Genomic DNA, 13,338 nt, shown 5'->3' with positions numbered 1-13,338 from the left:
TCGTAAAGTGGTAGTTTTTCGTCACGTTTCCGTGAATTGTGGTAGTTTTTGGTTAAATACTCGGAGAGCGGGGCTACTTTTACTCTTACATAGCCCGGGAATTAACAACCTTTCTGATGATCCTAATATCTGACGAACTACAAGGACAATTCTGTGGAGTTCACATACCAGTACTTGACTGAACTCCAAACTTAAACTTATATTATTTATTTCCGTATAAATTACTACACTGTAATTTGAAGCGTTTACAGTTTAAGCGCCACAAATAAAGTAAGTAAAGAACCATAGGTGAGGTACATGGAAGACTAGAAAGCCGAGCCTGCACCCTACAAAAGTGAAGAACCAAACAAGATTGGGTTACATGACATATGGTGACCATGGACACCGCAACTTGTGTCTGACCAGTCACCAGCAGCCATGTTCCATCTTGATTTCAGCTTCACGTTAGTCTCATCAGAATAATACATTCAGGATTACGATGGATTCGCCTTAATTTTTGTTGGTTTCTAGGCATCCAGATTAGACGGTTCCCTAGTGTTTCTTTATGCAAAACATTGAAGCATAGTTCAAAATTCTGGCTATCACCAGTCTAACCTCGAAAACAAATCATGGTTATCTCAGCAGCAGCAAGAGAGGAAATTTATGCTAAATGGCAGTGGCTTCAGATGACGTTTGCTATGATCTTTGGATGTGTCAGTCAGAAAAAAAGGCCTAAAGTTAAAGATAAGTATCCTAGGCAGATATTGCTTTATTCACTTTCAGAAAAGAGTTAACCTGAGCTTTCTTTCATGTCAATTGTCAAGCATTGACATGATTATACTATTCAGACTTCTGATTTGCCATCATTCACAGCCACTGCCAAAGGCTTGCAAGAAATTAGGCTTTAGGTGTTGAAATGGAAGGAAAAGCATCGTCAGTGCATTGCTTGCCACCCATATGGTGAAGACGTGCCCTGGTTTGTCGACAAGTTAGATACTAGAGACAGAACAGTGATGTATTACCCAACGAGGAGACTCAATAATGCATACAGCATACATACTAGAGAGAGCAGATGAGATCATGAGAATGAGATTGTTTATCAAGTGTCAGCCTCAATGTTTCTGAACTGTCCATCTGTTCGGTACTAGTGCCATTGACTTCTGGTGGAAAGGGAAGCACGGCGTTGCCTGAGGCTTAAGGCAAGAACATGTCATTGCCATATATGGAAATGCAAGTAGTAGCAGTAGACTGTACTAATCACTGCCATCAGTCGAGTAGACTTACGCATTGCACAGTAATCTAACAAATTGCAGTGAGGAACACTGAACCTGGTCATGGCTGTCAAACAGTTCAGCAAATTTGTCTTGAACCTACTCTGAGATTCCAGCAGCCACGATGCGAAATGTGGCATGGATTTTCTGTGGCATTATACTACTTTGATATGATGGGTGCCTAAGATCGATTTCATATGCTATTCTTCCAACGGAAGACTAGGAAAGAGAACATAGTTGTTTACTCTGCAATCATTTAAACTTATTAAACAGATTGATGCCTTCAATCTCTGACAGCATGGGCACTAGAGTAGTCACAATAATGCTCAAGTCTGTCATTTCTCTGGGAGGTGCTTCAAGTTTTATAATAAAAGAAACAAATGTTCTTTAGTTTCATCACCCCCTTACCATTCTAGTGTTCAGCAACTCCTGAATAATTGCGAACCTCCTATACGCAGAAGATATCTCGATCTTTCACTCCGTTCTGCACTGTCATGGGAAAATATACTTCGAAGTAGACACTGTGTCAGCAGGACGGTGCAACATATTATCTGGACGGTTAACTGAAAATTATCATAAACATAACTTTTCAGAGAAATGGTGATGTGTGGAACGGTCAATGCTCTGATCAAGCTTCATTTGATTGGACTCCAACCAATAAAACTGTTATTATATTATCCTGCATAAGAATGGAAGGAGGCTTAGGTGATCTCATCAATTTTTCCGAAAAGGAGGGGGAAAAACCCAGCGTATGCATCGATCATGAAACAGGTTTTCGCCTCCTCTATATAGATAAAGGCACAAACAGCCAAACCGATACAAAATGATGAGAAAACTCTCATACAAACAGGTCGAAAGAAAATAAAACAACACCGGGCGAGTGGCACAAGTGCCACTAACCCAACACCAAGCATAAAAACAGGAGTGGCCACCCCTAACAAACTACATCCATGACTACTCAAGAGGAACGGAGCCATGCCACCATGAGAAAGTACCGGACACCGAGCCATCTTTCAAAAGGGCTGACTCGCCGTTGAGATAGCCCGCTCGCGCTGGGCTGTCGAGTGTCACTCCTGCCAAGAGATAGCAAGGACCGATAACGGAATCCACAGGCTTTGGTGATCGATCATGACATTGTCGATCCGGTGACATTGTCGATCCGGTGAATAATGATGCAGAACCAAACCAATAAAATTTACTAGTATATTATTTTGTTCATAGGATTGGAAAGGAGGCTTCGGTGATCGATCATGACATTGATGTTCTTTAGTTTACAAACAGTATCTTAGATTTATTGTACTTGTAGTACAATGCTATGTTGTCGATCCTGCGCATACCGATGCATATCACGGCCTATAAAATTTACTAGTATACTGTTTTGTTCATTCATAGGATTGGAAAGGAGGCTTAGGTGATCTGTCATGACTTTGACGTTCTTTAGTTTACAAAGAGTATCTTAGATTTATTGTACTTTTTTTTAACAATGATTTATTGTATTCCGGTGAATAACGATGCATGCATTGATCTAGCAAGAAGCTTCTTAATGAGCTTGGCCTAAATTATATTACAAAATAAGTTGCAATCCAGCTGCCACAGTTAGGTAAATAAATCTACGCATGCTTTGCGTCAAACCAATCTGAGATCTGCCTGGTTAGCTTTCACCTTTTAAGGAGTCATTGCATCTTAGATATAATATTGAGTACCACCTAGCCATTCTCTAGATAGTTAAGAGGAAAGTATACTAAAGAAATATTTGTGTCATCTTTCCGAAGTGAGATAGGGTACAAACCAGGATCAGTTTGTTTATTAAGCTATCCCGCAAAAAAAAAGTTTGTTTATTAAGCTGCCATGTTATGCTAAATTTATCTTACAGGAAAAAGGGTTGTTTGATTTTGCTTCGGTAGGCCGGTGAGGCTGAATGAAAGGAACACCAGTTGGTGACTTGGTGGTTGCTGACATCCAGGCCACTAGCCAGCATATTTTCTGAATCTTGATTTGATCCATACTAGGATGTCCATGATGGTTCCTTCACAAAAGTGATGGTCATGCTGATGATTATTTGTCTTACAAAATATTTACAATTCATATGATTAACTGAGAAATATTAGAGTATTCTATTCTTTTTGTGACATTTTGATGCAGAAGAAGTTCCTGATGTCAAATCCACTAGACCTAATTTGAGCAGACTTCCTTCTACATTATCAAACAACGAGGGAAAAGGCAAAACCTATCATTTTATACTGAAGTTATGTGGTTACTTTACAGCTGATGCCATGAACCAGCCCATGCTTGTAAAGACCCTTGCTTTATTGGTTTCAAAACTATTATCAGAAAGTTCAGACAAGTCACATCCAAATAAATCACCATATCTTCTTCTTGTAGAGGTTGCAGCCGAGAAAACAAGTTATTTCTGCTTCCTTTGCCGTGAAAAGAATACTTAAGCGTAGTTTCTGATTTGCAGTCCTTCTCAGAGATATTTTCGTCAGGCTGCTATGTTCGTGCTTACTGAAAGCTCGCCAATTACCGCTGCACATATGATCTTATCGGACCAAAAGGTCGAAAAGACAGGCGACAAAATACTAATAATGTCCTCTTCTCAGTTTCTAGGACAAATTTCCAGTATAGAAAATGTCATAGTGAGTTGAGAGGTCAATCATCATCAGGCAAACTTAAATCTACAAATTCAATAGTTTCTCAGCCTTGTAATCATAGTAAACGTTATCATAGTATAGTTGAGAGTACTAGAAAACTGAAACTGTCGAATATTGCACTGCTACTTTCTTAATTTCCTGGGCTAACCTTCAATATGATAATGTGACAGGAATCAGTTCATTGGGAAAACTGAGCATAGAACTTGGTGTGATCAACATGCCCATAATTATGCATGATTGCATCTCTTCCCCGACGACAACAGGACAATATTAACTTGGCATCCATAGTACACCAAGATCCAGGAACCTTTCTTGGCAAAATTTCTGTCCGTGTGAAGAAAACTGTGCACAGCGTGCATTTTCACGGCACAATGCAACGCATGTGGATCTTAATGAGGGGAACCAAAATAGAAGCATACTGGACTATATGCGAATCCTGGAAAACTAGCTCTGCATCAGTGCAGCTTTGGAGTCTAGCACTTCGCTCTGATAACTACTTGTTCAACATCAAAATGCCAGCACATGCTGATAAAACGTTTGCCAGAAAAATAGAGTAGCTGGTACAATAATGGAATGGTATATCTATTCATGCATCCAGGCCATGATATTTCTAGCAGGTAAGTGTATATCCTACTATCCCCTGGTTAGGCGCCTCGTGGAGATCACGTAGGCACACATCTACTATCAGTAGGGCAGATATCTATATCTACAATTATGGTTATGATTTGACAAACGGTACACCCCACACACTGAGATAGTAACAACAGGAAGTTAGGTAAAAATTGGAAGAATGCAAGGAGCATTGAATGGCCTATTAATCTCTTGGCTATTTCTGACAATTGTGTGTGCGCCTTCCCTTTTCCCGGGAAGAAAATTCAGCCCTTACTTACATCACAATGGAAACATCTAGCTTTGCTTTAATCGGGGCGAGGAGGTCGTGGGGGAGGGCTAGACCCGGCCGGATCTGACCGCGGAGGCTCGCTCGTGGGCTTGCAGATGTGTGGTGTGTGCAATTTGAGTGTTACTTTTCATGGCACAATGCAACGCATGTGGATCTTAATGAGAGGAACCATAATAGAAGCATACTGGACTATATATGAATCCTGGAAACTGGTTCTGCATCAGTGGAGCTTGGAGTCTTGCACTTCATTCTGATAAGCACTTATTCAGCATCAAAATGCCAAGCACGTGCTGATAAAACGTTTGCCAGAAAAATAGAGTAGGTGATACAATAATGGAATGGTTTATCTATCCAGGCCATGATATTTCTATAGCATGTAAGTGTACATCCTCCCCTAAAAAAAGTGTATGATGATTATGGTTGGACAAACGGTACACACAGTGAGATAGTAACGGCAGGAAGTTAGGTAAAAATTGGAAGAATGCGAGGAGCATTGAATGACCCATTTCTCTCTTGGCTATGTGTATCTTTCCTTTCTCGGGAAGAAAATTCAGCCCTTCCTCCTTACATCACAATGGAAACATCTAGCTTTGCTTTGATCAAATGTTAAATAGCAGTGGTAGTACACTTGATAACTTTTCGAATACAGGATGACATCGGCACGACTCCAACGTGCAACTTTGAGTGTTACTTTTTATAAGGAGATCTTATTAAAAGTTATTTAATATGTGAGTTACATTGTGAGAATACTTTCCATGGAGAAACAAATAAGTTTACATCCACATGAGCAATATAAACATTTTTAGTACATATCCGGTCAAAATTAGAGAAGTGTGATTGCAACTAGTAGGTTCTAGCTCTCTAAAATTTCCTGAACAGAGAAATGCATAATTGAAATTGCCACGTTCTTTGTTAGATTGCAAAACATTTGAAATCTTCTTAGATGTCAAGCATGCAAATTTTGGCGAAAGTGCATGAGAACAAAGTTGGCATATCTGTCACTGTCATGTCCAATGACCTAATTGTTACCAAAAAAAGATAGTTTGTTACTGTAGTTCTTTTCATGTCAGTGCAAGCTAGCATCACTCACTTTTTTCAAGTCCATAGAAATATAGTTTAACTAAAGAGCTCGGTTAAAAAAGAGTACTACCAAATAAAAGCACCATTGCACGTGTGATGGAGTAGCCTGTCAAAGTGCTCTCTTATTTATATGCATATTGTTTAGGGTTGATCTTTCAACCAAGTTGAACATTCTTAGGAGGGATGAAGCAAGGGGCTATACTGCACACCAACCTATTTAACCTTTGGTATGCAGATGGTAGTGCAGGCAGTTAGCCTTTTTATAATAAATTTTATTTTAAGTACTAAAAGCTTTTATCATAAAAGGCCAACATGCTTACACAAATCCTAAAATGTGTCGGTTGATGGATGGGCAGTTAGCTCACACTAAAGTGCAGGTGCAAGATCCACAGCTTGACACCACATGCATGGCCCAGAAACCATCATGTGTACAGTAGATGTTACTCTCCATTGTCAGCATCAGAGAGAAAGTAAAGCACTTGCGCTAAACAAGTTTATTTACCAGTTAAGCACATTCATATTTGATCTAGCACAAAGTACCAGATTAGCCCATCAGAACCGCTTGCCCTGACCTTGTTTTTCAAGCTAGGTAGAAAGGTACCTATCTCTCCGTGTTATCTGAAGATAATGAATTCATCTACAAGACAAATATTCTTCAGATAACTCCACACCGGAGACAGAGCAAGAGCTTGTAGCTTTGTTAATGTTTCTCCAGAGACAATCATGCATGCTGGGACAAAGATAAGGTCAACCTTTTGATCTACGCCAGAAGCAAACTTCAGTTTTCAATGCTCCTCAGAGCCTGATTTCTTAATGGAAGATCCCGTGGACATGAACAGGATGCAGGTTTCAAGGAGCTTATGCACACTGTTTCTTATTAACTGCAAGTACTGGATGTTTTAAATTAAAATAATACATGTGCACATGCTGAGGTGAAGTGGTTGTGGTTTGTGACTGATCAAGCAGTTGATTGTAGGTTCAGAATAATATTACAATCATACTAGTCCCCCTTTTATATTTGTTGAGTTCTGGATGGTGGGGTCACATGGTCGTAACTCACACTGTGCTGTAATGTAATACTCCCTTCAATGATCTATTATATTTCTTTACGGACGAGTATGTAAAAATATTTAGCGCCCGGGTTTTGTTGCAGTTACAGAACAGCTGTTGGCCTGCTGCTTCCATAAATTAATTACAGTTCACAGTTACGGATGTAAACTATGAGAACTGAGCGCTAGCTCAGTGGCAGGAGTTCAGGTTGTTGAACCCGTCCACCGGGGTGTTATCGGCGTTTATTCGTGGAGAGGCCTCACTTCTCCCTAACAGCGGACAGTTAAGGAACCATGTTTTCCCTTTATGATGCATATAAATTGGCTTTGTCCCTTGGTCAAGTGTCAATCAATCTTACGTATTAGAAATAAGCTTTTCTACAGATAAGAAAAGAAAAGCAATAACTTATGAGATTGAAAAAAAAGGTGAAAAAGGTTACTGCTGAAAGCTACAGTTTCACAATGATTAGCATTTGTTGAAAAGCTTCATACTAGTTTGCAGTGGTTTCCGTTGTGTTCTCACTTCTCAGGCAGTTATATACTGGAGTACATATTTAGCCAGAGCTGAGTAGTATTTCCTGCACCTGCATACAAGAGGAAAAAGATACAAACGTACATGGACATTCTCCCAAAATTTGCTGCCTTTCTACCTTAAATCCAGTATAAAAAGATCAACTTAACAGAAAAAATGAAAACCTAGAAAAATACTCCCTCCGTTCCGAATTACTTGTCTTGGATTTGTCTAGATACAGATGTATCTAGACTCATTTTAGTGCTAGATACATCCATATCTAGACAAATCTAAGACAAGTAATTCGGAACGGAGGGAGTAATTCTTAATTGATTAGAGGAAGCTGCTTGGCTCCTTCCTTCGGCCAGACGGACAGCTAGAGCTGGACTGGCACTCACTCTGGCCTTCCAGCGCCAGAGCCAGTGAATACGTAGTATAAATGAGACCCACCCAGAGCACATGTCAATAATCGTTCAGGCAAAATCAATTCCATGTTTTCGTCTTGGTAACTTGTTTTCCCGTGGTGGTAGTCAAACTCAAGAACATTTGACCAACACAAGTCCTAAGAACGAATCGCATTTGCAATCTAATTAGAGGGAGCAACAGTCAGGCTCTACCGTCAAGAGGAGAGGACAGGAGAGGACAGGATAGGATTTAGGACTAGCATATCTTTTCCGGCAAATTTGACAAACTTGACCTATAGACGGAATCAAATCACAGAATAACCTATCCGTGAAACTATTTCACGCGGCTGACCTTTTTGTGTGACGCCCGACACGAAGGCGCCACACTACACTGTGCAACGCCTCGCAGATAGGCGCTACACCGCCAGTGTCGCACACGTGTGATCAGAAAATTACTAAGTCGTGTGCAGCGCCTGAGAGCTAGGCGCCACACTATACAGTGTAGCGCCTAGCTCCTAGGCGTTGCACTAGTGCAGCGCCTGAGAGCTAGGCGCCACGGGTCAGCCGCGTGAAATAGTTTCAGGGATAGTTCATTATGTGATTTAATTTCGTTTATAGATTAAATTTGTCAAATTTGCCATTTTTCCCCTTGATCCCGTCGATAATCTTCCATTGTGGCAGGAAATTGGTTTAGTAGTACCAGACAGTAATGCCTGCTGACTCTCCACTGCCCCGCCTGTCTATATAGCCGTCCTCTATCTCGCAGCTCCAGTACCTTCCGAGAGCTTCTCCTCCTCAAATCCCGCCCTCCCTCCCTCCCTCGCTCGCTCGCTTCCTCACCAGTGCTGCTCCCTCTGCCACCTACGCTCTTCTTGAGCTTGTAGCCTTGGCCCCTTAGCTTCCTCCAGGGATCCGCGCTAAATGCAGAGCGAGCTCGCCAGCTCGTAGCGTTTCTCCCGGTCCGGTCTGCTGCAAGATGTAATCTGGGTCTCATTTCACACCTTGTGGCCATCTGAATACGCTCTCCGATTCCTTCGTGTTTCTCAGGGCAGGTGAATCCCTTGTCGGGTTCCGAGGAAATGGAGGAGAGCTTCGTGCCCCTCCGAGGCATCAAGAACGACGTCCGCGGGCGCCTCGCCTGCTACAAGCAGGACTGGACCGGAGGCTTCAGTGCCGGTATCAGGTATGCACGCATCTGCTTGAGAAACTGCTCGTCTTTGCCTGGCATTGTGCACAAGATCTTGGAATGATGAAGCTGCTGCGTCCCATGTGTGTTTCAGGATCCTGGCGCCGACCACCTACATCTTCTTCGCCTCCGCGATACCCGTGATATCGTTCGGGGAGCAATTGGAGAGGAGCACCGGTAATGGAGGAGCCAAATTTGCTGCTTCCTTTTTTGTGTGTGTGTTTGAGTTCTGTTTTGGTGTTAGTTTCAGACTTTCAGTCCATTTGAGTGAGTGGCCAGAGAAGCTTCCTTACTTACTAAGGGGGCTCTAATGGTTGGTGCAGATGGGGTCCTCACAGCAGTGCAGACATTGGCATCCACCGCCCTGTGTGGCATAATCCACTCCATTGTGGGAGGGCAGCCCCTGCTGATCCTGGGCGTGGCCGAGCCCACGGTCATCATGTACACATTCATGTTCAGCTTTGCCAAGGACAGGGCCGACCTCGGTCCCAACCTCTTCCTCGCCTGGGCCGGTTGGTAAGTCATCCCTGTTGCATTGATGCAGATGATTACTGTTGTGGGTTGGTCCAATTGCAGGTTTTTTTTTATAAAAAAAATGGCTTTGAAACCATTGATGGATGTGTGTGTGTGCAGGGTCTGCGTGTGGACTGCCCTCTTGCTGTTCTTGCTGGCGGTACTGGGCGCGTGCTCCATCATAAACCGGTTCACCCGCATAGCCGGCGAGCTGTTCGGGCTGCTCATCGCCATGCTCTTCATGCAGCAGGCTATCAAGGTAGGTACACCACCAGGGCCTTTTTTGGTGTCCTTGCTTATTTGGCCTTGACATCATGTGATGATGCAGAAAGTTATCAAGACATTTTGTTGATGTTGGTTTGGTTTCTTTGAGGTGAATGTGGTATGAATTTGATTCAAAACACAAAGTACCCTTCTTAGAGTTGTGCACTACTGTAGTCAAGCTCTATCTGCCAACTAGTGGGAAAGCCTAATGACATGTGCACAAGCTGAAAAGCACATGGAGGCTAATGGGGATGCCCCCAAATTGCACATTCAGTGATTTTGCTGTTTGGCCATTGCTCCAACCAAACGTTTCCTTATCCTAAATCTCGAATATGCTTTGGCCTAAATTCTAAACAATGGAAGTGTTCAAATAAAAAATGTTTGTTTGACATAAATGGTCAGTAACAGAACATAAAAATGTTTATCTGAGATAAATGTGCAAACTGGGCTCTCTGTATTTAATAGACGGTTGCAAGTGTGGCTCACATACCTGGGTTGGTTGCAGGGACTTGTTGACGAGTTCGGCGTTCCTGAGAGGGAGAACATAAAAGCACTACAGTTTGTTCCATCATGGAGGTTTGCCAACGGAATGTTTGCTATCGTGTTGTCATTTGGCCTTCTTCTCACCGCGCTGCGGAGCAGGAAAGCGCGATCCTGGCGCTATGGGGCAGGTATATCTATCTGTAAATTGTAACTGGTTCTGCAGATGCTATGAGAATTTTATTGCCTCAAATCTCCTCCACTTTCTTTGCTTCCTACGACTGTTATGCACTTCAGTTAACCCAACTCTGTATTCCTTGTGATGCTTTTACCGTACCTAGGTTGGCTGCGTGGCTTCATCGCCGACTACGGCGTTCCACTGATGGTGCTGGTGTGGACAGGAGTTTCTTACATACCACATGACAGTGTGCCGAAAGGGATCCCGCGGCGCCTTTTCAGCCCTAATCCATGGTCCCCTGGTGCATATGACAACTGGACAGTCATCAAGGTACTACTACAAAAACTCAACCAGACTTCTGAAACATTCAAGTTTCTTCATGTGAACCATCAGAGCTCATCAAATGTTTCCAATACCATTGAGCAGGATATGCTCCAAGTGCCAGTCATGTACATCATTGGTGCCTTCATGCCTGCAACAATGATTGCTGTCCTGTATTACTTCGACCACAGCGTGGCATCCCAGCTCGCTCAGCAGGCGGAATTTAATTTGAGGAAGCCTCCATCTTTCCACTATGATTTGCTTCTCCTAGGCTTCCTGGTATGTCCAGATGAGTATAACTCTGGCTAGTAACTTCAACATTTGGTATATGTTTATCTTATTTCAATGTAATTTCTTGAACAGACACTGATGTGTGGCCTAATTGGTATCCCTCCATCCAATGGCGTCATTCCACAGTCGCCGATGCATACAAAGAGCTTGGCTACTCTAAAGCATCAGGTAGGATATGAGGAATATTCTGAACTTCTGATATTTGATCAATACTTGACACTTCCATTCAAATGACAAAACATTTCTCCACAGATACTCCGTAATCGACTAGTGGCCACGGCACGGCAAAGCATGCGCCAGAACGCGAGCTTGAGCCAACTGTACAACAACATGCAGGATGCTTATCATCAGATTCAGACACCGCTGATCCACCAACAACAGTCCGTCAAAGTACGCACAGATCTGATCTGATTGAAATTAATTGATCGCAGTATCATATATAAAAACAGTCTAGTACATGTATCTGATATTGCAGTGCCATCTTCACAAAATGTAGGGCTTAAACGAGCTCAAGGACTCCACTGTCCAGTTAGCATCAAGCATGGGTAACTTCGATGCACCGGTTGATGAGACAATCTTTGACATAGAAAAGGAGATTGATGATCTGCTGCCTATGGAGGTCAAGGAGCAAAGGTTGAGCAACTTTCTACAGGCTGTGATGGTTGGGGGCTGCGTGGCCGCCATGCCGTTACTGAAGAAGATCCCTACAGCAGTGCTGTGGGGGTATTTTGCGTTCATGGCGATTGAGAGCTTGCCTGGTAACCAGTTCTGGGAACGAATTTTGCTGCTCTTCACTGCTCCCAGCAGAAGATACAAGTAAGTTTCACTAGTTTCATTACTCTGAAGTCAGGAAATCTGAACATTCTACTGCACATATGTGTATTCACAGATGCGTAATCTGGTGGAAACAATAAATCATATCATTATATAAAATATGTAAAATTGTTTGTAGTCTAGTCATCAGCAGCCCCCGTGTGAGACTTAAATGGTTACCATTTACCAATCTTTGCAGGGTGCTGGAGGAGTACCATACAACATTTGTCGAGACCGTGCCATTCAAGACGATAGCCATGTTCACACTCTTCCAGACCACATATCTGCTTGTTTGCTTTGGGATCACATGGATCCCAATAGCTGGGGTTCTCTTCCCCCTCATGATCATGCTCCTGGTTCCAGTCAGGCAGTATATCCTCCCAAAGCTCTTCAAAGGTGCACATCTCAATGACCTGGACGCAGCGGAGTATGAGGAGTCACCGGCTATACCATTCAACCTTGCTGCGGTGAGTCCATAAACTCTTGATCTGTCCTGACAGGCAGCCTTGTTTGTCATCATGCCATTTTCCAACGTTTAGCTGACGACGGCTAGAAGAATTTTAATCCTGTTACACTAGCTTGACACTGAATGGTGTAAAAATTGCAGCAAGATATTGATGTGGCACTGGGACGCACCCAAAGCGCAGAGATCCTTGACGACATGGTCACCAGAAGCCGCGGTGAGATCAAACGCCTGAATAGTCCGAAGATCACCAGCTCAGGTGGCACTCCTGTCACGGAACTGAAAGGCATCCGCAGTCCTTGTATCTCTGAGAAGGCCTACAGCCCTCGCGTCGCCGAGCTGAGGCATGAACGCAGCCCTCTAGGGGGACGAGACAGTCCACGGACGGGTGAGGCCCGACCATCCAAGCTGGGTGAAGGCTCAACACCAAAATGAAGCAATAATGCTGCATCGCTCATATAAGCTATGGAGCTACTGGAAGTAAATTATATCGATAATTTAAGCATCAGTGCTAATATAAGATGTCTACTTATGCACGGTATGATGCCACTATATGATGGCCAGTGATGAAGTATGAGGCCCCTATATGATGCCTACTGATGAAGTATGAAAATAGGCTAATGTGTATCTATCTGTAGCCTCCTGTGTGTAATCTCTGAATGAGTAGAAGATATTATAGCGTCTACTTTGAAACTTTTTTGAGTCTCACTTTTCTACATAACTGCAAATTGTTCATATTATTCTTTGATTTTTGCACCAAATTGGTGAGTGATGAGCATCATTTCTGCTTGCACCTTTGTTGAGCTTAAGTTGAGCGATGTGCATGTGTACTATTACCAGTTGAATGTGATACTTAACTGAGCCTATTCCCTTCTGAGTAGTGCACAATTTTTGTTGGTTAAAATGGTGAACAATGACAGGCTCAAGCTTTAACAATAAAAATATCTCTGATCTAACAGATCAAGCTATTGAATGAGATGTAG

General features: G+C 42.7%; 1 protein-coding gene across 2 annotated transcripts; it reads left to right on the top strand.

The window, feature by feature from the left end:
- Positions 1-8,580: 8,580 nt before the first annotated feature.
- On the top strand, positions 8,581-13,048 carry LOC123110731 (probable boron transporter 2). 2 transcript variants are annotated; one of them, XM_044531327.1, is made up of 13 exons: positions 8,581-8,805; positions 8,894-9,029; positions 9,127-9,209; positions 9,356-9,548; positions 9,666-9,804; positions 10,315-10,480; positions 10,631-10,797; positions 10,894-11,067; positions 11,152-11,247; positions 11,332-11,469; positions 11,576-11,895; positions 12,092-12,359; positions 12,500-13,048. In XM_044531327.1, exons 2-13 carry the CDS (start codon positions 8,926-8,928, stop codon positions 12,788-12,790), a joined length of 2,139 nt encoding a protein of 712 aa, XP_044387262.1. In that variant the 5' UTR covers positions 8,581-8,805; positions 8,894-8,925; the 3' UTR covers positions 12,791-13,048. The 2 variants fall into 2 exon arrangements, with proteins under 2 accessions (XP_044387262.1, XP_044387261.1); XM_044531326.1 differs by having other exon boundaries at positions 8,625-9,029.
- The last annotated feature ends 290 nt before the right edge of the window (positions 13,049-13,338 follow it).

The sequence above is a fragment of the Triticum aestivum genome, chromosome 5B (assembly GCF_018294505.1).
Source record: "Triticum aestivum cultivar Chinese Spring chromosome 5B, IWGSC CS RefSeq v2.1, whole genome shotgun sequence".
In the NCBI taxonomy this organism is placed as follows: domain Eukaryota; kingdom Viridiplantae; phylum Streptophyta; class Magnoliopsida; order Poales; family Poaceae; genus Triticum; species Triticum aestivum.
This window is presented reverse-complemented; position numbering and strand designations above follow the sequence as displayed.

Excerpts from the sequence above, each read along its gene's own strand:
- LOC123110731 (XM_044531327.1), top strand. The coding sequence starts at position 8,926 with ATGGAGGAGAGCTTCGTGCCCCTCCGAGGCATCAAGAACGACGTCCGC. Across the intron at positions 11,068-11,151 it reads TGCTTCTCCTAGGCTTCCTG|ACACTGATGTGTGGCCTAAT; the intron begins GTATGTCCAGAT and ends TTTCTTGAACAG. Across the intron at positions 11,470-11,575 it reads ACCAACAACAGTCCGTCAAA|GGCTTAAACGAGCTCAAGGA; the intron begins GTACGCACAGAT and ends CACAAAATGTAG.